Source organism: Petromyzon marinus, chromosome 14 (genome assembly GCF_048934315.1).
Source record: "Petromyzon marinus isolate PM22_M1 ecotype Great Lakes invasive population chromosome 14, UKy_Petmar_22M1.pri1.0, whole genome shotgun sequence".
In the NCBI taxonomy this organism is placed as follows: domain Eukaryota; kingdom Metazoa; phylum Chordata; class Hyperoartia; order Petromyzontiformes; family Petromyzontidae; genus Petromyzon; species Petromyzon marinus.
This window is the reverse complement of record NC_133680.1, coordinates 6,848,272-6,874,321: the sequence shown is the minus strand read 5'-3', so window position 1 is coordinate 6,874,321 and position 26,050 is coordinate 6,848,272. Positions and strand designations below refer to the sequence as shown.

Below are 26,050 nucleotides of genomic sequence, written 5' to 3'. Positions count from 1 at the left end.
CTCCGTGCGTTTAAAGCACTCTGACTACACTTTAAGTGCTTCCAAAATATGTTCCTGATATAAAAAAAATGCACCTGTAAGCCTACTGTTTTCATATCTAAGTATTTTTTTCGTGAGAAGGTAAGTCATATTTCATACTTTTTGCTTACATGCACACAGTGCTTATAAACATTAAAGGTACAGTATTTATCATATATTTATATTATTGGACTATTAGTTTAGCTTTGCATCTGGTTAAGAAAGCACAATTACTCTCGTAGCATGATTGACGCCATGGTGGTGAGATGTTAACTACCTCGCCCGGTTTACAGGAGGTCGTGGTTTCCATCCCAATCATGACGCCTGTATATTTGGAGTTTGCGTGTTTTCCCCGTGGTCGTGTGGAATTTTCTCCAGGTACTCCGGTTTTCCCCTCCACATTTAGAAACATGCATCTAGAGTATTTGGCTGCTATATATTTCCACATGATAAGCCATTTCATTGAGCTGTCATTGTGGCCAGGTCGCTTTTGAAAAGAAGAGCTATATAGCTCAGTGGGCTGTATCCGGTAAAATAAACAAGTTTCGTTGAAAACTATTTTTTGTATATGCCAAGTTCTGTGTTACAGGTCTCTTACTACAATAAATACATTTCAGAGTACATTAAACCAGGTTTATGAAGCCTTAATCTGTCTTCTGGTTCAGTGAAAAATTCGCATTAGCTTGGTCAACATTTTTGGTTGGTGTCGCTGTGGTGGGTAAAGCAATCCAGAGCTTGCTGATTGAGTCTCCTGGAACACAGTTGACACATTTGGAAAACATTTTTTAATCCCCCTTCCTCTGTCCACAGACCAGTATAAGTGGGTCCACCACTGCTAGCCTTGTAGGCATGTTGTACGTTGTGGAGTAAAGTGTGGGTATTTCCACCTTTTCCAAGAAGTCAGACCAGCATAGAAGAGTAGGCTGAATACCATCTGGAGCTCCCTCTAGTGGAGGCACGGCTGCACATTTACAGATACTCCTCTACTTACGAACGAGTTAGATTCCAGGGGTCTGTTCGTAAGTCTATTTGTTTGCAAGTCTCAAATTTACTCCTGTCGATTCCAAACATGTTATACGGTACTATTTGGTTCTTTCGATGTTATACGGTATGCACACTAAACACGGGGAATGGCTTTACAAGTTGTATACTATCCAGTAGATTTAGATGCCACTGGTTCTTCATGTTCTACAGATGTAAATGCCACCACCGCCATATATTGCGCATGGGTTAAACTTACGACTATCGGTCCGAACAGGCAACTGGACATACGGACAGGTTTGTTGGTATCTCTGAAAGTTCGTAAGTCGAATGTTCATGAGTAGAGGAGTCCCTGTACTTGTGAATGTCCATGCCATTCAAACCTCACCTCATTGACACGACTGAATCTTCCTGTGTTTCAGTGTTCTCACATGGCTTCACGCTCACAGTGCTCAGTTTAGTTCTTCAGCAAGTGGTTTATTTAAAAACACGGACATGTTCGACATTGCTAAGGTCCATTGGGAGATTCTTGATTCGTCAGGGATTTATTAAACTCTTCTTAGATAGATATCATTCGATACCCAGTAGTTATGTTTCCCTTGTAGTCATTACAGTTTAATAAAGCTAATTACCCATCGTATAGTCTCTATTTCACCACTCCAATACGTTTTCGTGGATGTGCTGTATCGCTCTTTAACGTATTTTCGGCTTGCACCACGTGTTGCTCATGTGAAACATTCTGACTTGGCTGCAATTCAACCACGAACGTTCAGCTCCGCATTTTAGTCTCTTCCAGCCACACTTCCTTCCAAAGACACGGTCACCTTATGGCCAATTGACCCTGGGAGCAACTCGATCAAGCAGCTGTCAGCCTGCTTTGTATGTGAGACTCGTTATGTGAAAAGCAGGTGTTGTAACCTTCGGCTGTAAGGTGCTGTGTAGTCACCCCATCGAATGTGTGTGGTGTGTTTTTCTTCCTCCGAGTATAGTATTCTGGATTCCTACCAGATGAAGCCAAACAAAATAAGTGAGATCCTGCACACACAAAAAAAGCATTGAGGTGGTGATCGTATCCTGTTTACAGCCCTGAGCCAGTGGTGGAAATTCCACATTCCTACGTTGGGCATCTTTTTGACCCCATAGGGCTGATGGACCGTGTAACCATCGCTGTTCCTGATGAGCACCTTGTAGGATTGCGTCAATCCGATCACTTCTTCCAGCGTATGGTAAGTCTGTGCAAAATCACACGTCCAAGTTGAAGTCTGTGAGCCGTGCAATAGCTTTCGGGAGTTCCGCGTCGAGTACCGCTCAGTTCGCCGGAGAGCGGACGTCGGATGCGTGCGTTCGTTCGTTCGCGACGCGGGTTCCGTTGTCTGGTTCGGCTGGCCGCAGACGCAGCGGAGGTCGCCTTGAATTCTCCACTCGGCGAGGAGGTGCAGAGCGACCCGTTGCTGTTCTAAGCGGTTGATGGGAGCGCCGTAGTTTTCTTGGCAGAAAGCCAATCACTCACGAGTGGCATTAGGCAAACGCACACACGCACCCCTCCTTAAAACAAAAGTGCCTTGAAACTCAGTTGAGTAATTCCAGTGTAAATAAAGGGTGTTATTATATCACTGTTATGTGTGGTGGCACAGCGGATAGCTTCCTGCGCTGTGAACCCGGAGTGATAGGATTTTGATTGAATGGAAATGGCTAACATCACAGTTGAACTGGGCCTGGGCACACCATTTCACAAAACATGCGCTGACTAGGATGGTGAAGTATGGTCAAAGCAATCCACACGACTGACTTGGCTTGGCGAGGTCTTGATCCAGCAATGGATTGACTAGGATTTGCAATAATTAAAAACATATATTTTTTTACAACGACGTTTCCAGCTCATGAAATTTAAATAACTCGGTTAACCTTGAAATGTTTCTTTCTCTCATGACCCACACATTGCCCTCCTTACACCTACATACGTTAATTTGTTTTGGGAACTGCGCTTTTGAGATATTGAGTAGTGACCTTCTAGGTACGAGAATGCATTGAATTTCCATTTAAATATTTCGTGACTGCAGGGATTCATAACCAAGAATAAGAATGCATTGATATATATATTTTTTTCATTGGGAATCCTTTTCAAAACGAGCATGGAAACTGCAGCATTATTTCCCCTGGAACATGCCACACTTCGACAATACAATACCTAAATTGTCATATACATATGCACTCACCTACTATGGCCTCTCAAAATCAAATTCTAGCTTTGCGCGTGTGATGTTTGTAACTCGCCTCTTATTTCTCCGTGCACAATGAATGCAAATTGCTTTGTAAGGATACTGCATTTTTCTGTAACGATTTATATAGATACGATTTGAAGAAAGTGCTGTATGCTACAGTTATGTCTGTTTCATATGCACTCTGAAACCATTCGGGCTGTTTAGTAACCATTCATAACCTCACCTTTTCATCAGCATATTCATGTTGATGAAATGCACAGTTGGCATGTTGATGATTAGTACAGGACACGACGTACGGTGCGACAGAAATTCAACATACATACAAGCATAGGTATCTGATAACACTTTTGGTCTGGTCTTTACTTTACCCCGAACTTTCGGTGCCCTGGCAAGTACAATACTAGTTAAATTTTTATTTAAAGCTTTCGTGACTGCAGGGATTCATATTCTTGGTTCTTTCGGTAAAGTCACCACGTAGAAGGGAAACAATAAAATAGTAAAAATATAAAACAATAAAATTCTCACGACGTTTCGACTGCAACACAATCAATCATCATCAGGTGACTTTTACCGAAAGAACCAAGAATAGGAATAACAATACTAGTTGTTTCATTATTTTAGAGTACAGTAGTGGCATCCATTGTGTGTTTTTTTACGTTTTACTTTTCTAGGGTATTAAATATTGCCACTGCTCAAAATGTGTCTACATTCCTTTAAAGAAAGTGTTTCATGTTAGCTCTCTTGTGTTTTGGTCCTGTAGTTTACAGTCTTCTATCATTGCCAATGTTGAATTGCAACTTCCCTCTCACCGGCGTGTAAAAACTTCCTGTGTTTAATTTACTGATTGAGACATCTCTGGCAATAGTCTTCATCTTGCAGTGGCTAGAACATGGCTACTGATTATAATGGTGTACCTCAGTTACATTTTTGAGTCGCACACATATGATGGTGTAAAACAAAAACTAAAAAATCCCGTGACAGTAGAATTACATAACAATATGTACACTGTACATTATTTGCATTTTTAAGGATGATCTTCAGAAGAGCAAAATGAGTTATAATTTTCTTGGGCGAGACATATACAAAGACCAAGAGGGTCTGGGAATTTAAAAATATAACAAGTGTTTACTTTATCTGGAAAAGCCATTACATTTTGTGCTACATGCTGTCTGAGAAGGCTGTTTTAAAAGCAGAGGAAAACATATCACGCTACATCAAAATAGTATTCATGAATGTTGCGACTAACAGCGGATTAAAAACAAACCGTAAACGTTCTCCACAAGAATAGCTGATCAGGTGTTACTTCCCTGACGGTACAAACCTGTAATTGATCTTTTCTGTTTCGATTTAAAGCTTTCGTGACTGCAAGGATTCATCTTCTTTGGTTCTTCAATTGAAGCTCTGTCGTCCCGACAGTTCTGTTCTTTCACCTGAAGAAGGCTGCTTGTGTTGTGGCCGAAACGTCGTGAGAATTTTATTGTGTTATTTTTTTATTTTTTTATTATAATTTCTGCTTTGAACACGATTGTGTCAGCTGGTCAGCATTTTAATGAAGTTGATTCGGACGGTTAATTATGCTGTTTCAAGTTTGTTAATGACCCTTGTAACGGAATATGTTGAGAACAAAATAAAGTGTGTATGGTTGCATCTTTAATCTTTCACGCTCTGTGGATCTCAAATTACCAAAGTAATTAGTTTTTTTTCTTTAATTTCTTAAGAGACCGCAAACGTGAATATTCATAAGCGGGGCTTACGTCAAGCATACTAATGCTGAAGACGTCGGATTTTAAAAGCAGCACTCTGTGTAAACTGTAAAAAAACACACGTCAACGTGTTCACAAGGGACACCGCAATATTGATGCTTAATAATATTAATAGGAAATGCATTCTATTTATTATGAAAAAAAAGTAATTCAGTGGTATGGAAAACGGTACACTGTGCAGCAAACATCCATTATAAATACAGTTTTAATAAATGTATAATTTACTGTAGTTGAAGGGATGTAGGTGTACAAAATAGTGCAGATGTCTTTGCTGGGTGGTGGTGGTGGTAGATATCGTGCACGTGGCCTGTAATACAGCACTGTGAAGGCAGTGAGGGTTGGTAGATCAGAAGGCAGCACAGCAAGTGGACTAATCGCCATCCGCTGCCATCTGTATAGGGATCAAGTGTTTCCCCCTCGTGCGGGTGGGGGTTTCTCCGGGTTCTCCGGTTTCCTTGCACTCATTAATTGGCTTAAAACATATGAAGATAAAAAATACACTTCCTAAAACAAAGTCTCACGGCTCAGTGTGGCTTTCCCGGATAAATAAGCAAACCAATTAATTATACGTGTGAATATTATATACATGGAGCGCATGTTTATTAAGTCTGTATGGATCATACTCAACGTTCCCGGTTACTGATCGTGTTTGCTTCGTTAAATGGTCTTTTTTTCTTTCTTTATTCTTGTCCATCAAAGAAGGTAGTTTGTGCTTTTTTGTTACACGTTTTCGACTGGTTCCCTATTCCTTTAACATGTAAAGCAGCACGTATAACATATAAAGCACGTACAACATGTAATACACATACATCGCGACCTAGGTAACCGTGATTGTATCTAAGATCTGGACCTGTACCGTCGCAGGATGCTCATGAAATTGATTTTAGCAGCTGATTGGGCCCTTCCTGTTGAAATACATCAAATATAAATTTAAAAAAAATTACAGTCAAACAATAATACGAATAATAAGCCTTTTGGCAATATACAACTGGGTTCATACTCTTTGGTTCTATTGGGTAAAGTCACGTAGGTAAAAAAAATAACAAAAAATCACGACGTTTTGGCTACAACACAAGCGGCCTTCATCAGGTGAAGGGACGAGACTGTCTGGAGGACAGCGCTGGAGTGAAAAAAGCCACGTTCAGATCACGACCTTTAAGCTGTGTGAGAAGAAACAAAGCGCCTTGACAAAGGAATTAGCATATAATTTAGCATTGAAATGGCTCATTGAAATAGCTAAGTTAAAGTATAGACATCCGCAGAGGCACCCCTTGACAAAGGAATTAGCATAGAATTTAGCATTGAAATAGCTGAGTGATTAGCTTGTAACTGGTCACAGAAATAGCTATGTTAAAGTCAGAGCATATACATTCACCGAGGCACCTAGTACAAATCAAACAGGAGAATTTGGCGAAACACAACCACGCTCAGTCCGCGGACCTTTAAACTGTGTGCGAGCAAACAAGGTGTCCTGACAAAGAAATTAGCATAAAAAATAGCATTTGATTGGCCGATTTTAGAAAATAGGTGGTGTACGTGCCGGTGGACTTGCCATTTGGCGCGGGGGGGGGGGGGGGGAGTTTACCTATTGATGGTGTGAAAAGGGAATTTATAAGAGCTGCGAAAGTTTGGGGTACCACTAATTGAAAAATATACTGTACCATTGAAATTAGTTTAATGTTTAGTTCGATTTAGAACATCTTTCCAATGGTTGCTTAATTTGAAACCATCTTCTCGGTTGAAATTGTGTCTGTGTTTGTAGATCTGAATTGCCTCGTGAACAAATCTCTGATAAAAACCCGTGGGTTTGCAAAGAACCTTGGTATCGGAGAAAATTATATCGTAATCACCCACAGCGTTGTAACAGTGATCAGCCACGGCAGAAGAATTCGTTTTGCCGTGTTTCAAATCTGATTTGTGCTCGCGAATTCGGTCAGAGACATGTCGCTTTGTCTCCCCGATATAGCAATCACCGCAGGTACAACTCAATTTGTAAACCCCGGGGTACTGTAAGTTAGGAATGACATCCTTCATGGATGGGATCAGATCACAAATTTTGTGTACTGGATTGAACCGGACCTGGATCTTGTGTTTGTTTAGAATTTTGGAAATCTTTTTAGTAACGCCTGCAATATATGGTAGTGTGATGGTTTTGACCGGAGTATGAAGTGGTTGTTTCTGTATGGAGGGAGAAACAGCTTGGCGGATGGTACGGTCAGAGTAACCATTCCTTTTGAGGGCCAGGTGTACATGTTTTAATTCACTGGTCAGGTGGTGTTGGTCCGAAATGCAATGAGCCCTATGGTATAAAGTTTTGATGAGATAATTCTTTTGGGCTGGGTGGTGGTGGGAATCAGGTTTCAAGTAGGAATCTGTGTGGGTGGGTTTCCTGTAGACAGAATGCCCCAATGAGCCATCAGGTCTCCTCTAAAACAGAACATCTAAGAATGGTAGCTTGCCATCTTTCTCCACTTCCATGGTGAATTTGATGGCAGGATGTCTGGAATTGATGTGGTGTAGGAAAAGGTTTAGAGCTGGGAGGCCATGTGGCCAAATGACGAAAGTGTCATCCACATATCTCTTCCACAGGGAAGGTCTGAGGGTGGAAGTCTGGATGGCGTCTGATTCAAATTTCTCCATGAAAATGTTGGCTATCACTGGTGATAAGGGGGATCCCATGGGGGTACCCTCATTTTGTTTGTAGAAGGAGCCATTCCAAGTAAAGTAGGTATTGTTAAGGCAGTGCCTAACCAGTGCAGGTGTGTCGGGGTCTAGTCCATGTAGGACCAAATTTTCAATTATTTCAATGGTATCAGGTACTGGGACCTTGGTGAACAAAGAGACCATATCGAACCTGACAAGGATATCGTCAGGGGACAGTACAACGTCTTTGACCATAGAGACCAATTGGGCTGAGTTAAGCACTGCTGAGGCAGTCTTGCCAGTGAAAGGCAGCAAGGTATCTGACAGAAAACGGGCTAGTCTATAGGTAGGGGAGTTGATCGTGGATACGATGGGTTGTAATGGGGTGCCTTCTTTATGAATCTTGGGAAGACCATATAATCTAGGGGGTCTTGCAGCAAAGGTTTTAGAGATATGTGGATGACACTTTCGTCATTCGGCCACATGGCCTCCCAGCTCTGAACCTTTTCCTACACCACATCAATTCCAGACATCCCGCCATCAAATTCACCATGGAAGTGGAGAAAGATGGCAAGCTACCATTCTTAGATGTTCTGTTTGAGAGGAGACCTGATGGCTCATTGGGGCATTCTGTCTACAGGAAACCCACCCACACAGATTCTTACTTGAAACCTGATTCCCACCACCACCCAGCCCAAAAGAATTCCCTCATCAAAACTTTATACCATAGGGCTCATTGCATTTCGGACCAACACCACCTGACCAGTGAATTAAAACATGTACACCTGGCCCTCAAAAGGAATGGTTACTCTGACCGTACCATCCGCCAAGCTGTTTTTCCCTCCATACAGAAACAACCACTTGATACTCCGGTCAAAACCATCACACTACCATATATAGCAGGTGTTACTAAAAATATTTCCAAAATTCTAAACAAACACAAGATCCAGGTCCGGTTCAATACAGTACACAAAATTCGTGATCTGACCCCATCCGTGAAGGATGTCATTCCTGACTTACAGTACCCCGGGGTTTACAAATTGAGTTGTACCTGCGGTGATTGCTATATCGGGGAGACAAAGCGACATGTCTCTGACCGAATTCGCGAGCACAAATCAGATTTGAAACACGGCAAAACGAATTCTTCTGCCGTAGCTGATCATTGTTACAACGCTGTGGGTGATCACGATATAATTTTCTCCGATACCAAGGTTCTTTGCAAACCCACGGGTTTTTATCAGAGATTTGTTCACGAGGCAATTCAGATCTACAAACACAGACACAATTTCAACTGAGAAGATGGTTTCAAATTAAGCAACCATTGGAAAGATGTTCTAAATCGAACTAAACATTAAACTAATTTCAATGGTACAGTATATTTTTCAAGTAGTGGTACCCCAAACTTTCGCAGCTCTTATAAATTCTCTTTTCACACCATCAATAGGTAAACTCCCCCCCCCCGCGCCAAACGGCAAGTCCACCGGCACGTACACCACCTCTTTTCTAAAATCGGCCAATCAAATGCTAATTTTTATGCTAATTTCTTTGTCAGGACACCTTGTTTGCTCGCACACAGTTTAAAGGTCCGCGGTCTGAGCGTGGTTGTGTTTCACCAAATTCTCCTGTTTTATTTGTACTAGGTGCCTCGGTGAATGTATATGCTCTGACTTTAACATAGCTATTTCTGTGACCAGTTACAAGCTAATCACTCAGCTATTTCAATGCTAAATTCTATGCTAATTCCTTTGTCAAGGGGTGCCTCTGCGGATGTGTATACTTTAACTTAGCTATTTCAATGAGCCATTTCAATGCTAAATTATATCCTAATTCCTTTGTCAAGGCGCTTTGTTTCTTCTCACACAGCTTAAAGGTCGTGATCTGAATGTGGCTTTTTTCACTCTAGCGCTGTCCTCCAGACAGTCTCGTCCCTTCACCTGATGAAGGCCGCTTGTGTTGTGGCCGAAACGTCGTGATTTTTTGTTTTATTTTTTTACCTACGTGACTTTACCCAATAGAACCAAAGAGTATGGATCCTAGCAGTCACGAAAGCTTTAAATATACAACTGGGTTGACGACCTCATCACACCGTTTTGGTCACGGTGGTTGTTGTCCAGCGTTGGTTGGTGCAGGAGAACACCCAGTTTGAGTTCAGATATGCACAGAGGTTAACCATGGCCTGGAATAGAAGCTGGACTTACAGCACCAGCCGCCGACTCACTACCACTCCACCCCTTGTTATATCATTCAATGATTGTATTCACTGGTGGCGTGCCAACTGTGTATTACTTAAGTCACTTCGGGGAGGATTGGAAGTGGTCAATTATAAAAGAAATGCATATACACAGTGACTACACGTGTTTTGTTATACTCAACACTAGTGTAGTGACATTAATGGTTTCACGACTGTGTAACGACAGTACCGATCTATAACGGGTACTGTATGCGTGGTGCCTCTCCATGGCACCAGTGTGATCATGGCACGGCATGACTCACGAGAGGACAATGGTTGGGTGTCACTGAGAGGTCGGCTCAGGACATGATACCCTGGGTGAACCCGAGAGGGCACGTGACCGGACGAGGAGGGGGAGCAGAGGACTCCGGGCCCTCCCGAAGGATCTGGAAGGAGGCGTGGCCAAGGGTGTAGCCAGCCACGCCCCGGCAGTTACAAGCCAAGTCCCGAGAGGGACCTGGGCTGTCCAACTCTGGGAATGAAGCCTCTGTCTGCGGGCCTCGGTCTCCGCTCTCCGCTCGTGGACCAGGCAGCCTGTTAAGCTGGCCTGGTCCGGTTATATAGCTATCCCTCGAGAGTTAGTTAGTTAGTTAGGAGCGGTGGTCGCTACCCTACAGTGTATGTCGTTATCCTGTTAACATTAGGAGTGACCTGTTGTGTTAGTTAATAAACCGTGTTGCCTCTAAGTTCAAGTGTGCGCCTCAATTGAACCCACCACACTAGTTATAAGTTAGGCCAACGTAGAACCACTGACTCATCCACTCAAAATATATTTTAAAGACATTGCATGTGACACCAGCACACGAGATGTGATAACATTACAGATCACGTATTGTCGCAACGTCTAACATAGATTTATGTTTACTTTTTCATTGGCATGATTGTTTCTTTTATACGTTTAGATTTTACACACACAGGTAATTGCTGTATGCACACACAGGCAGTAACTTCCTGCACTTAAATATTGTACACTCATACACACCAAATAAAACGATACTGTACATTAATCCAATTTTTTTTATTCTTATCGTTAAATTGAATGCCTAAAGTTTACTGGACCAGACCAAATTACCTGTACGATTCTTGGAATTCAGTATTTATCCATGAGGCTCATAAATCTGCTATCAAGAGCGGGTCACAAGAATCAACGTAGTTTGTAATATATTTCGTACCTAGCATAGATATTCACGGGCAACTTTAGGTGACAAAAACTATAAATACATTTGTGTAATATGAAACTGCTATCAGTGGTACAGTATATAGTTGTCTTTAGACAATGACTTTCGTGTTTAAATGCACCATTAGAGCTGTACATGCTGAGTAGACGTGTGTACAAGCAGCATTCGGTTTGTGTCTCCACGTAAATAAAAACATGTTTTAGTCCATGGGCCTATTAGCTCGCCCAACCAATATAACAATATTGCTTTTAGTGCTGAACCAGGCCCCATAGTTCATATGGAGTCATGTTGCCAAAACAATATTGGGCACCCAGGAGCATTTGTTTAATGATTTTTGACCGTGGAGATGTAAACCAGTCCAACATGTGTTCGCTTTAAAGTTCCTTGAACAGATGCTGCTGAATAGTATTCGTCTGGGAATCTAATAGGAGGCGAGTTTTTTTTTAATGCATGTGGAGACACAATTGAGTTCTGCTGTTTAAGTAACCAAAATGTTCCACTAAAGCGCATTGTGAGCTTGTGTACATGCTTGGGATCCGTGGTGTTGGCTGATGTGTTTTTTTTTCAATCGCGGACAATCTGGTTCGATTCCAACTCGTGAGACATTCCATTTGGCTCCTTTGCCAAGCACCTCTCCTAGGAACATTCATCCTGAAAGAGGGGAGGGGGTGAGGGGAGGGCATTGCATTGCCAGCAGACCCTATGCATAAAATACAAACAAAAAATACACATAAAGGTTTTTTTTGGGGGGTTAGATAGCATAAATATAAATGTGTCGTTATACCCACCACCACCCCACACAGCCAATTCGTAAGGTTTGTCACGTAAAGAGAACATGCCAATTCGTTACTAGTACAGCGCACTGGTGTGTTGGAGAGCAAATCCACAACATTTACAATCTGTCATTATCCTCGTGTATCTGCAGATAGCCACCTGAGAACACTGTCAAAAGGACTTGCCAAACATTGCAATGTGTAACTAATAAATACAATCCAAGAGGAAATGGCGGGACTGCGTAGGTGACATGCTTCAATACTTCACTACGCTGAGTCAGAATAGTTGTGAAACAGAGAAGGCTGTAGCTCGCACGTGCCGACATTGTCATTTATCTTTGTGTGCTTCCACAGAGAGACCATCGAAGAACGCTTTGTCAAATGTACTGGCTGCAAGAGAATATTGTGAGGAGAAATAAATGAATTGGCATTTTTATCTTTTTCCGGTCAATACCAATTTGTTTATAACTGTGTGAAGTGCTGATACACTGGAGGGTTAATTGCAGCGGTGTTGGGGTATTGTTTACGAAATCGATGGACCTTGATAAGACCTGCTTTTTGGTAACGGTGCAACCTTTTCCTACCGCAACGATCAATTCCTGCAACATGCTGCATACTTAATTCAACACTCGTTAAATCATTTAAAAACACTGTCTTGAGAGTTAAAAACTCAACATATTTGTCAATACCACTGCCCGAAAAGTAAGAAAACAGTAAATATATGATTAATAATTAGTTTATTTTGAGTTGGATCGTTTAACAAATGTGCATCGTAAACCCTCCTCCACCCAACACAGCCAAGTTCATCAAAGTGTCAGTGTGAATCTAACACGACCTAACCCAATTATGCATCATAATGTCGGTCATGAAAGCGTACGTATAAAATCATGCAAATATTTGTGACAGGTGAGGTTAAGGGCATTGGCTCTTCTTCATCTCTTTGTTATGAAGTAGGTCCATTGCTTGAAACATCAACCGTGATACGTTTTTATTAATTTCATCAGTTTATAATCGGCCATGTTTTGTGCAGTCGCCTTTTCTTCATCTCTGCTATGGAGCAGGGCCATTGCTATGTAGAAGGAGCACTGTCCAATATTTCACATTACTTAAAAATGTGCAGTGTAATAACGCTGGCTGCTGACGAAAAGGGGTACTGACAGCAGAGGGCAGTATACACATCAGCAGAGAGTATATACGCGGGTGAAGGGAACTAAAGGGAAGCTCAGGAAGAGGTTAATCCTGGAAGCCCGGGAACCTGCTAGTAGGTTCCAGAGAAGGGGCGTGGCGAGGGCGGAGCGAGGCCACGGCGGGAGGATAAAAGGGTGCCCGGGAGAGAGCCCGGGGCTGTTGCTGGAAGTGGATCCCCTTGCTCTGTCGCTTTTCGTCACCTTCGTCGCTGCCGTCTTAACCATCCTTAGACGCCACTAGCTAGACAGCCTGCCAACTGCACTAGCTAGATAGTGTCGTCAAAATAGACGGATGTGTGACTAGTGTGAAAGCACATAGGCCGTTTGTAGTTCCCTGACGTGTGAGAATAAAGAAGGAGCCTTAACGAACCCTGTCTCCGAAGTGAGTCACTACATGTTATTATTTTAGGGCAGTGTTATTGTCATTTGTGGTTATGCACCACTGCCGACCAGTATCGACAAAACAAATGTTTTATATTAATAGTTGCTGTTGGATTAAATCTACCCCCACAGTAATGATTTTGATTACATTTGTTTCTCTCTCATGTATGTCACTGCATAGCTGGAGTGTTTTCGATTGAAAGTTTTTTTTGGGGGGGGGGATTTCCAACATGCTGTCCTGGTGTCCCTTCATAGCTAACACAGTGTTTGTGCAATAAAGTGCTGCTTGGCGTTTCTTTCTATATCTTGCTGTGCAAAGCGAATAAGTGCACACAAATAATAAAAGCTTAGTGTGCAACGCCAGCAACAAAGGCTCCTTGTCGGGCAATTTGTTATATTTGCAATAATCCTCGCCACTTGAATCAGCGGAATATAATCATCTCCGATTAGCACGTCGGCTACGTATGGCATGAAAGAAGTTTAACATCCATAAAAAATGTTACTCTAATTAATTATCAGGTTTTTTTTATTAATACACGATTTTGTTATTACTATTATTGAAACGCTAATGTTTGGAATATATTAAAATAATGTCTTATTTATATTTAAACAATGTCATCGTTGCCATGTAGCAAAGTATTTAGAGGTATGTGTCTATATATGTATAAAGAGTGTGGGCATGTTGGCATGTTTGCATTTATAAGAGTTCTAAATAGTAATCAAACATATATAAAATCCATGTGTACTACTAATAAAAAAACAAGACCAAATTTGGTAAAAAAAATCAGAAGGATATATCTACAATTGCATCACAATTGATTTATTCTGGAAGTTTGATTTAGCTTTTTCTCAAAATCTAAATTGCAGAGACTAGGCAGAACTTAAATTATATTCATTTGAAGGTTCCAAAACCAAGAATTTAATGCCACAAAAGATAATGTATTGCACAGACATTGTGCTAATGAATAAAACAAGCTTATGTACTGAAACACCATGAATTTTCATTCTCATTGTGATTTACAGCAATGCCTATTACAAAACATGTTTTCAATCCCATTCTGAATTAGTGCACGCAAGTATATAGTGAGCAATGGATGCTTGTACCCATGTAACCTCCTCCGTTCTTCTGCAAATTAATTCGTGCATCGAATGTATTTCCTTTATGCATATTGCTTTGGCAAACAGCTTCTACAATTCACAATGAAATCTGTGTCATGTGTCTCAAGCTTGATTGGCTTTTGTGCTTGTAAATTTATCTCTGTTCCACCCCGTAGCCCCCACTGTCCTTCCCAGTGCACATTTACAAGAACACACACACACTTACCCACGCGTGTACAAAGGCAAAGATCCCCCGTATAGCCTTAACAGACTGTTGAGGCAACTGCTGTTAGCGAGCACCGACGAAGGCCGGCACGGCACACAAGGGGGTGGGTGGCCAACAACACGCCAGGCCGCCTTTGTATCCCCAGTGACGATGTTTGCACACCACATCAGGTACTCATTTAATGCTGAGTCGACCTTGGGGAGGCCCAGGACCGTTTCAGATAATCGTTGCTGACGTTGGTCGTGAGCGGGAATCGAACCCGGGTCGCCGGGGTTTGTAACGCAGCGCAGCTCACCGCTACACTGCTGCTCCCAATCACGTGTAGAGGCACACACACGCACGTTTTGTTGGTTATGCCGTGGGCTTTTTAAATAGAAAAAATCCCAATGCCCCTTCCTTGCGGATGAAGGGGGAGTAGAGAGAGAAGGGTGGGAAAGAAGGAAAGAGGGAGAGAGAGAGAGAGCGAGCGCGAGAGAGAGAGCGCAGGGGACCACAGAGAGAGAGAGAGCTGGCGAGAGGTTAGCAGTGCATTCGGCAGCAATCATCTTCAGACATGTGTGCTGATGTCCTCGTTTCAAGCACAGGTGATGGCTTTATAATACGGCACCTCGTTCTGTTGATGAAATGTTGTAAGTCGTCTTGTTTTGTTCACAGCTTTTTAATGGTAGTAATATGAACGTTAATTATGTTACAACGATATTATCTGTCTCTTCATTGCATCAATTTCCATAGGATAATGGCATAACTTAAAAGTGTCTGTGCACATACAGATATATGCATCTTTTTTTTCAGATATTACAAACCCACAAAAGAGTGAGTGGAACAACTCATTAAAACAAAAGTAAAAATACGTGAAAATGAAGACATCAGCCTCTATATATTAATGGCATATAGTGCACTTCTTTAGTTTCAAACGAATGCAATAAGCATGCAAAATCCGAAGGTGCTAGCCATAGGGAAACACATAATTTATCTTCTCCTAACGTGCTTGGTAGCCCAGCAAGTGGCTCTCACTCAAAATGAGGGTGGCAGTGGCAAGAGAGAGGTGCGAATGGACGGAGACCTGGTTCTGGGTGGCCTCTTCCCAGTGCACGAGAAGGGCAGTGGACCTGAAGACTGTGGGAAGATCAACGAGGACCGTGGCATCCAGCGCCTGGAGGCTATGCTGTTTGCGTTGGGTCAGATCAACAGGGATTCATCGCTGCTGCCCGGAATAAAGCTGGGAGCACACATCCTGGACACATGCTCCAGGGACACTTATGCCCTGGAGCAGTCCCTGGAGTTTGTTCGCTCGTCGCTGCTGAAGGTGGACGAGACGGAGTACATGTGCCCCGATGGCTCGTATGCAATCCAAAATCAAGGACCCACGGCCATCGCTGGGGTCATCGGCGGTTCCTACAGCAGCGTCTCCATCCAGGTAAATATTAACTCGTCTGATTATACACACTGCGTGGGTAAAGTTCTGAGCCGGGTGATATTTTAGTGGTGTCGTAATTCAGGGTTGTTGTTGTTGTTGTACTAGTATCGTATTCCCATACTGGTCTGTGGAGCCACATGAAGACCCACCAGAATAACTGATGATTGTTGTCATCATCCTCAAACCCGAGGGACAAGCGAGAGATAGATTGTTGGATTTGCTCAATATTTACACTAATCGTGTGTTCGTTGTGCTGCATTATATGTATGGTAAAAGTGTATCAATATTTACACTAATCGTGTGTTCGTTGTACTGCATTATATGTATGGTAAAAGTGTGCTTGGACAGCGACTTGATTTTTCCAATTAAACAACTGGTTATTGCCTTGGTATTTTCAAACATGCCACCCACTGCCAAGTAGACGTTATAGACTGTGCGACATAATATCAGGAATAGGGCCTTGCCTTTTGGTGTCATAGCTTAAATGACCAAACGTAAAACTAATTCGCAGTGCCGATAAAAAAATACATCTACATCCACGCAGCGCTCCCTTGAAAATTAAAAAAAAAATCTCAATGCGCTCTCAAATGAATAAATGGCGTGAAAAAACCCTAAATATATTGTTTCCCAAATACCTTCCCTCTCCCTTGCCCCGTGGGGCACCTGGTCTCGGGTTTGTTGTTCGTGGAATATCTGTACCCCCTCTCTCCGTCACGTACTGGGCTCTTGTTTAATAATAATAATAATAATAAAACAAATATATAAAACAAACAAAAATACTAAAAAGTTATTTCCCCCCAACTCTAGGTAGCCAACCTTCTCCGCCTCTTCCAAATCCCACAAATCAGCTACGCCTCCACGAGCGCAAAGCTGAGCGACAAGTCGCGCTACGACTTCTTTGCACGCACCGTGCCCCCAGACTTCTACCAGGCCAAAGCCATGGCTGAGATCCTGCGCTTCTTCAAGTGGACGTACGTGAGCACGGTGGCCTCTGACGATGACTACGGCGAGGCTGGAATGGAGGCATTTGAGCACGAGGTCAGGTCCAGAAACATCTGCATTGCAGTATCCGAGAAGGTTGGACGGTCGGCGAACAAAAAGACATACGACGGGGTCATAAAGGCTCTGATGCAGAAGCCAAACGCCAAGGTTGTGGTCTTGTTTACAAGGAGCGACGATGCCAAGGAATTGTTGGCTGCAGCCCGAATGCTCCACGCGTCGTTCTACTGGGTTGCGAGTGATGGATGGGGTGCCTTGGAAAGTGTCATCAAAGGACAAGAGGATGTTGCTGATGGCGCACTAACGATTGAATTGAACTCGCAGCGGGTGAAAGAGTTTGACGATTATTTCCAAAGTCTCCTTCCTGCGAAGAACAAAAGGAACCCGTGGTTCACCGAGTTCTGGCAGCAGAGGTTCCAGTGCACTCTGTCACGTGGACACCGGCACGGGAATGTCTGCAATGCATCCATGTCACTCCGAAGAGGCAGTTATAAGCAAGAGACCAAAATAATGTTCGTGATTGATGCAGTTTTTGCTTTGGCCCACGCATTGCATAACATGCACAAGGAACTCTGTCCCAACACAACCAAGCTATGTGCGGCCTTCACACCAATCAATGGTGTTAAGCTGTATAAGGAATTCATTTTAAATGTCAGCTTCCAAGGTAAGGTAATACATTTCACAGGTTAAGTAAATGTACAAAAAAAGAGAGAGTAGAAATTTAGTTTGCCCTTGCTGCACAAGCACATAAGTCTGGGCAAAGGTAATTTTACTCACACGCCCCATCGCTCTTCATAGAATGAAAAATTATAGGCCGTGTGTCGGTACAATTACACTGTAAGATACAAACATGCTCACTGAAAAGACATTTTGATTACTTTGAGCTCTTGGCTCATAATTAATAAAAACACAATAGGCATGCACACGTTTATTCATTTATATCCCTGGTATTAAATGTTTTGCATATAATAATTGTATAGCTGTATTGCCCCTGTGCACTGCATATGTTTAATAAATCTCGATTGTTTTGTGCTACAGCTCCCTTTGGTGATCACGACCGAATTGTGAAGTTCGACTCATCTGGTGATGGATTGGCAAAGTACAACATATTCATTTTCCAGAAATCAAATGGAAAATACTCGTACACTAAAGTTGGCCATTGGTCACAAGGCCTGGTTCTACAAGCAAACGAGATCCACTGGGCAAAATCTTCGATTCCAGTGTCTCAGTGCAGTGACCCCTGTGCTCCGAACGAAATGAAAAGCACACAGCGGGGCGACTCTTGCTGCTGGGTGTGCATTTCGTGTCAGCCCTACGAGTACCTCTACGACGAATTCACCTGCATGGACTGCGGCCCCGGCAGATGGCCCTCGGCCGACCTGAGGGACTGCTATGACCTCCCGGAGGAGTACATAAAGTGGGAGGATGCCTGGGCTTTGGTGCCCATAGCAATCTCCTGCATTGGGCTCATTTGCACCGTCACGGTGCTCATCACCTTCATCGTGCACGGCAACACGCCCATCGTGAAGGCCTCCGGGCGGGAGCTCTGCTACGCTCTGCTGGCCGGCGTCTCCATGTGCTACAGCACAACGTTCGCCTTCGTAGCGAAGGCCACGGTCCTCGTGTGCGCCCTGCGGCGGCTCGTTCTCGCCGCGTCATTTGTGGTTTGCTACTCCGCTCTGCTCACCAAGACCAATCGGATTTCGCGAATGTTCAACAGCGCCAGAGAGGGTGGGAGCTCGAGGCCAAAATTTGTGAGTCCCCTGGCCCAGATGGTAATCTGTCTCACCCTGATATTAATCCAGCTCTCCGTTGTTGCCATTTGGCTCATTGTGGAGAATCCGGGATTGAGGCGATTCACCATCCCAGACAAGCGGGAGGTGGTCATTCTCAAGTGCAGCGTCCAGGACTCCAATATGTTAATATCCTTGGTCTGCAATGTGTGTCTTGTCATGGTGTGCACTGTGTACGCTTTCAAGAACAGAAAATGCCACGACAGCTTCAACGAGGCCAAGTTTATTGCCTTCACCATGTACACAACATGTATTATCTGGCTGGCATTCGTGCCAATTTTTTACGTAACTTCTGGAGACTACAGGGTATGTATTGCACTTGAGCAATCAATGTGACAGTTTAACTCACGTGTGCAAATAATTTGTGAAGTTATCGCCACATATATGTAAATATTATCAGTTCTTTGCCAGCGCCTTTATTGCTTTAGTTTTAACGGCACCATTTGTGGGTAAAATTGTGAATTACAAAGCATTTTGTTGAATAGAGTCAGTCTTATTGTTAACTGCCTATCTGCAGATATGACTGTTTTGCTATGTTTAGATAAATAAGTAAATAACTTTACACGCAGGTAACTGAATGCATTATGCACGCATGACCCATTGAAGCTTGTTTGCAAGGCACCGTGGAGACAGTTTTGAAACGCATATGTAAAAATACACCTGCATCTATTATATTTGATATAAATTACACACGGTAACTCCATGCCTACATTCCCTGATTAACATTCATTAAATAACCAGACCGTTGAAAAGATGAATGCAGGCATTCAAATTTGGCCAGACCATGTGTTTGTGTGCTGAATTATTTGCACATGCATTTGCATGAATCGTATTCTTCTTGCCATACTATGTTCCCCAGGTGAAAGTGATTTAGTTTCACAATGTCCCTTGCTCTTGGTATAGCTGCTGCCTTTGTGTTGTTACTGCCCTGCAGGTCCAAACCACAACCATTTGTGTCTCTGTGAGCCTCAGTGGCTCGGTGGTGCTGGGATGCCTGTTTGCACCCAAAGTGAACATTATACTCTTCCAGCCGCACAAGAACGTGGAGAGGCCACCGAAGCCGACCACCATCAGCCTCGCCGCAGGGACTGCCACCTCCTTTTCACTCCGTAAGCTTCGCCTTCGATGTTCACCACTCTACCAAGTCAAACTGAATGCTTCTTTAAATGTATGTCTGCTGAACTTCCTTGGCATCATACGTCAAAGCCAATCGTGGTAATCGGAGTTGTATTTAGGATGCTCACCTTCTATTTATAGCCCTGAGCCAGTGATGGAATTCGACATTCCCATGATGGAGGGTGAATCTATCAATAGGATAACCGCCAATAACTTACTCACAAAACGGTACCAATTTTATAGACCCCCCCCCCCAGAGGGATGATGGGCTGATTCAACCCCTGACCAGGATTTGAACTCACAACCTTCCTCTTGGCAGCCATCCGCTATGCTGATCCCTCTGGTCAGATTTAGCCTGGGGCGGTTATTGCTTTATGGCCTCCTCTTTGTATATCCAATGCCTTTCCTTGATTCTATTACCACTACCCTTAACCAAATCCTTTATTATTGGCATTCACCTTGGATATTTCAGTTCTGGCTTTTACATATCATATACAAACTGTGAAAGCTGAATCAAATTGAAAAAAAACCGAAACGATTTTAATTTTGGCACACAGTGATAAAATGGCATGATAAGATTGATCGTAGTGCTCCGGTGTTGCTATTATAAAGCGGTCTATATTTTTGGTTGGTGTCATAAAAATTCGAATCCACGGCTGCAGCCCCGAAGCCACTGTGTTAATCCGGCCCTGCTTGCGACTCCAGGTTCCGTTAATCATCGCCACGTACGACAGAGCATAAATGTGGCTTGGCTTTGGCGGGGGGAATGGACAAGCAGAATATTTAATGAGAGTGGCTACATGTGGTTTGGAGGGAAACTTCGATTTATCGTGTGATGGCTCGAAATTCCCATTCACCCTTGCCTATGACCAGATAACTCCGAATATACAGAATATACTATGGGGGGTTGCCTAGAAACTTCAGATCTTGTAATGCTGGACTGCGAGTTGGCCAGGAGGTGGCAGCATAGCAATGGATTTTTGAATACATCTGTGCCAAATTAAGAGTGTTATCCTCATGTATGAGTGGGGATAATACTTAAATAAATGCTATTTTTTCCAAATGGAAAGTTACGTGTAAGGATCACATTTGAGATGAATTTGAGATTTATGGAGGCCAGTAAATGGCAATACAGCAATTATTATTTTGAATCTATCTGTGTGGAACTTGGAGCTTTATTCCACATATGCGTCATTTTTCTCCGGGTACTCTAATTTCACTTCCACATGCCAAACACTCGTGAGCGGAATTTGCCAAACATTGCAATGTAGGATCCTTCCTTACGAAACAACGATCACAAGCGGGAATTTCGCGAGTAAGTTAAAGGGCGTTCGTTAATGCTACCCATTGCACCTCGCAAAAAGTGTCTGTGCGGGTAATTCTCAACCAAAGTCACTGCATAACTCGCCGAGTCATTAAGTTTGCATTAAATTCGACTCTCTCGACGTCGGACGTGACCAACGATGCGCGAGCTACAGTCGCGTGACATTTCGTCTTAGTGGGACGGTAGTGGTGGGAGGGAGATTGTTGAGTTATTGTGTCGATGGGATGAGTGTTGCTGTGTGGGTTGAGGGAGTGAATTGGGGACCCTCGGGGCAACAACAATAAAACAGGTGGAGGCATGGCATGGAATTGTGGATAAGCCACAGCATTAAGTGGTAATGTTCACCAGCAGATGTTTGGGCTAATTGGATAGCCAATGGACGAAATATTTCCTGTTCTTTTTATTTCAGCATCAGCAAATGCTCCATATGTGCCGACTATTTTCCGTGGAAAGGAAATTGATTCCACGACGTCTTCCCTGTGATGCTTTTCTCCGTGAAGACAAAAGTCGAAGCATGGAGATGAAGCTGAGAGCTGTGTGGTACTCACGGATGCCATATCCGACTGTTATATGTTGACCATCATGTGAATTTATTTTTGGATACATATCACTTTTTAATGCGTTAACCATTTTCAAGTATTATACCTCATGATCGGTTGGTGTTTAATACAAATATGTACATTATTACGAAATATTTTTTGTTTGTTAAATTTAAGAAACGGTCAGTAATGTATAAAAAAAAATATACTGACCTAACGCTTATGGGGAAAAGGGCAACATGTACAGCACATTATGAGTAAAAATGCAAACGTATTGTAAAAAAAACCCAGCTTTTTCCGATTTTTGGGATTTTCAAAAGTGTGGGAAAATCACCCTACGAAGCTGGGGAAGATATCCCTGATTGGCATGAGTAGGAATATGAAACAGTGCACTGAAGAATGAGGATCAGAGACGGGTGGTGAAAATGCTTCTGAGACCCATTAAAACATGACTCTTGCATGGTGTTCCAACGTATTTGAAGCCACATGTTTTGTTTTGATCATGTGACATCGGTATTGGTGGATGTGAAATTACAAGGCGGTGTTTCGCATTTTAGAACGCGGGTGCTAATTGGCTACTACCGAAACAAAGCATTTTGACCGCCCGCACATGCAGTTTGTCTTTCAGGAGAATGCAGGAATATTGTGTTGATTGAAAAGGGACAAGCAATTTGTGAACTTGGAGGGCAGTAATTGTAGTGGGCATATGCATATTTCATCTGCTGATGTATTTGTATTGCTGTAGCATAGTGAATCATGTGGTTGCGTACTGAAAGTCGGTGATTTATTACATTACTGCTGCTCTATTTACCGTACGTCATTGCTGTCATGCATTTGGCATCTTCACTCACTAGCGAACTGTATCAAAGTAAGCACGACGATACGTAGGAATGGATAACGGCACCATTTCCATTCAACTGTATGGCATACATTTATATATGTCACAGCATTCCAATGTAACAGTTCAAAATATTCTGGCAATGTAATGGTTACACTGTATTGAGGTGAAAATAATAATAATAAAACAATTAATTTATTTCAATGTATCAAGCATATATTGCATAGGATTATAGTTTTTTTCTTAATTATGTGAACTGGTATGATGCCTATTTAAAATTGTCATCGTTTGTAATATTTTAAAGCATTTTTTTTAAATAACGACAGTATATCGCTGTTTCAAATGAGAGTGTATCAACAGCTTTGAAAATATATTCGTCTTCATGTTAACGAAGTAAATGTTTGATTTTGACCTTGGTTTGTGGGAGCTTGAATGACTGCGTCGGTTTCCGTGAAGTCAAATGCCCTTTCCCAGTTTACAAAAAGCCAGGCAACATTGGTTTGCTCTTCTTTTGTCTTTTCTCGCATCGAGTCGATAAAATGTACGTGTGGTCACTGCAAGAGAACCCTTTTCTACAACCAATTTTACACTCGCCATTGGTTGCCCTCTAAATTGACCGTCATTTGTTTCACTTTGATCTTCGTGAACCCTTCATGAACATGGGGGAAATTAAATTAATAATTGGTCTCTCAATCTTCAAATCGGGTTTGTCTCCCCATTTTTTTCAATGGCAAATTATTTGAGGCATCGTTCCGCAATTGGAGGCGTTTCATTTCTGTGTAAAGTTGTTGTAGACAGGCCGCGAATCTATCCATTTTTCTCATACTGTGAAGGTTTGCTGCATCGCATGTGACATCTGGAACATCCTCCTCCTCTCCTGAACAAATGCTTTCCTGGGTATATGAATTATATGCTCTCAAGATCTCTGTAGACTTCTGCTACTAGTGTTATGATTCATTTTCCACCATGCACTTTTGGTTTCATCTTGATTTCGGGCGCTACTACAGTATCTGTTATTTAACTATGATTGTTTTACCTATGCAATACTCTCTTTGATTGCTATGATGCTTGCAATCATTTTTGTTGCCTTCGCTAATTTTTTTCCTAATTGTTTTCTGTAAGTAAACAAAAAGGTGTTTTATATTTTGTTTGTGACATTTACATTTCTTTGCATACCTCTGCTCTTCTTGAACATTCTCTATTGTGGTTCTGGGTATCTTGTCCCCAGCTTGTTCTATTTTGCCTCCAACTTTCAATGCACTGTCTACTACAAGTTTTCTTCTTATTTAAATTGGTGAACATCTAATGCTCCGTAGCAATGATCAAAATCTATCATAAAATGTTAACAGATATCCTGAGATTATACAGGATAACAAAATACAACGTTAGAAGAGGAATACGGTATAGATGTGCTGTTACCCAAGGCCATCAAAAACATCGGGAGATATTTTCCGAAAATGTATTGAAGAAATAAAGGTAAAGTGATCATTGGTGGAAGTCGTAACCATGTTGGATTCGCCGAAGACAGAGTAATTATAACAACCAATGGAAGTAGTCTACAGGAAAAAATAAAATCTTAAGAGTGAAGGATAGAAAGTGGGGATACAGATAAATATGAGCAAAGCTAAAGTCCCGTACAATATATTCTTGGTTCTTTCGGTAACGCCACGTAGATAGAAAATAAAGAATAAAAATACAAATGTAAAATAAAGATAATGAATTGAAAACAATAAAAGCAAAAATACCCACGACGTTTCGATCGCAACAAAAGCTGTCTTCATCCGCCTGACGAAGACCGCTTTTTAATTTAATTGTATTATTTTTATTTTCTATCTACGTTACTTTACCGAAAGAACCAAGAATATGCATTCCAGCAGTCACGAACGTTTTAAGTCCCATAAAACAAATACGTTAAACAAAAATCAACTAGTGTTGAAGGGACAAAACTTGAAAATACGAAGGATTATCTTTATATATGTAGAATTTGTTGAAGGTACGCAACGATCATACAGTGAAAATTGAAGGTTAGAGTGGTGTTGTTGAATCTAATTTAATAATGAAAAGCAATACTGATGTTCCTAAAGAAGAACATTTTCAATATGTGTGCCATAACTGCCACAACATGAATCTGAAACCTGAACTTATCGGAAAATATGGAACACAGCATGAAAATTGTACGCAAACGCTTGCAGAGATGCATTCTGGGATTTACAGGGAGAGTCGGGGATATGAACACATAGATCAGAGAGCAAACACGAATTTGAGATATGTTGACTCTTCAGACTAGTTTGGGGATTTGGACTTTGGCAGGATATATTGCAAGAAGAATCCATAGGTAAATTTTTATTTAAAGCTTTCGTGACTGCAGTAATTCATATTCTTAGCTCTTTCGGTAAAGTCACGTTGAAGGGAAACAATAAAATATTTTGTTATATAAAATATTTTATTGTTATATATATTTTATTATTTTATTGTTTCCCTTCAACGTGACTTTACCGAAAGAGCTAAGAATATGAATCCATAGCTAATTGATGAGACTGGAGATGGAATGGCAAACAAAGGAGAAACACTGCCACAGAGATGGAGCAATGAAATCAGTTCATATGCATGCGCGAGATGGATCTGCTATTAAACCTTTACGAAAGAAGAATACGTGAGATGGATCGTGCCAATTTTAGAACCGTCAGTGATAGCGACGACATGGGGAAGCCTTCATCCAGCAGTGGATAACTAATAATTGATGACAAAAATATGCACGCTACTTGTTGGGGTGTTTGTCCTGTCACTTCTTTGCAAGCACAGAACAGAAAATGGTTCCCATGTTTCCCATGTTCTGTGATGCGTGGAAGGAAATGCAACGGGCACAAGGAGTGCTCATCTCTGGCCTATTCGCTGCATCGTGCATTGGTAATGAGTAAAAAAAAACACGAAGAACACAATAATTCTGGTATCTGCTGAGCTTAGAGCATTGGCCTGATTTTTATTTTAGTTTTCAAACGTTTTGTTTATCTTTCCGACCTTTTCGCCCAATTGTATCATAATTGTGCCACTGTCATCATATCACGTGACAAAGTATCCATCAGTTGCAACGCGTTGTGTTAGAGAATTTCCCACGGAAGTGAATATCGCAGAGCTACCTACTGCGATGGCTTCAAGTCACGTCTCATCCATACAACAGAGGGGCAGCATTTTCCCACTCACTCCGCATGAGAGTAATGTTCGTCGCGTGACAGTCAAAGCGATATTTTAATTCTCACAGTTGGAATTTTGTCTAATTAAGTGCAAAGCCAAATTCAATATTATAGGGGTGTGGGGGGGGGGTGT

At 42.1% G+C, this 26,050-nt stretch overlaps 1 protein-coding gene across 6 annotated transcripts; it reads left to right on the top strand.

Annotated features, from left to right (window-relative positions):
- On the top strand, positions 1-23,137 carry LOC116942374 (metabotropic glutamate receptor 3-like). Of its 6 annotated transcripts, none has more exons than XM_076067052.1 (7): positions 1-120; positions 1,989-2,225; positions 15,493-16,117; positions 16,925-17,780; positions 18,155-19,215; positions 19,844-20,018; positions 21,759-23,137. In XM_076067052.1, exons 3-7 carry the CDS (start codon positions 15,629-15,631, stop codon positions 21,830-21,832), a joined length of 2,655 nt encoding a protein of 884 aa, XP_075923167.1. In that variant the 5' UTR covers positions 1-120; positions 1,989-2,225; positions 15,493-15,628; the 3' UTR covers positions 21,833-23,137. The 6 variants fall into 6 exon arrangements, with proteins under 6 accessions (XP_075923167.1, XP_075923168.1, XP_075923169.1 ...); XM_076067053.1 differs by lacking the exon at positions 1-120 and adding an exon at positions 312-396; XM_076067054.1 differs by lacking the exon at positions 1-120 and having other exon boundaries at positions 1,681-2,225.
- The last annotated feature ends 2,913 nt before the right edge of the window (positions 23,138-26,050 follow it).

Bases quoted from the DNA above. Each gene is read 5' to 3' on its own strand.
- LOC116942374 (XM_076067052.1), top strand. From the start codon at position 15,629: ATGCAAAATCCGAAGGTGCTAGCCATAGGGAAACACATAATTTATCTT. The intron at 19,216-19,843 runs GTATGTATTGCA...ACTGCCCTGCAG, and splicing joins TAACTTCTGGAGACTACAGG to GTCCAAACCACAACCATTTG. The intron at 20,019-21,758 runs GTAAGCTTCGCC...TTTTTATTTCAG, and splicing joins TGCCACCTCCTTTTCACTCC to CATCAGCAAATGCTCCATAT.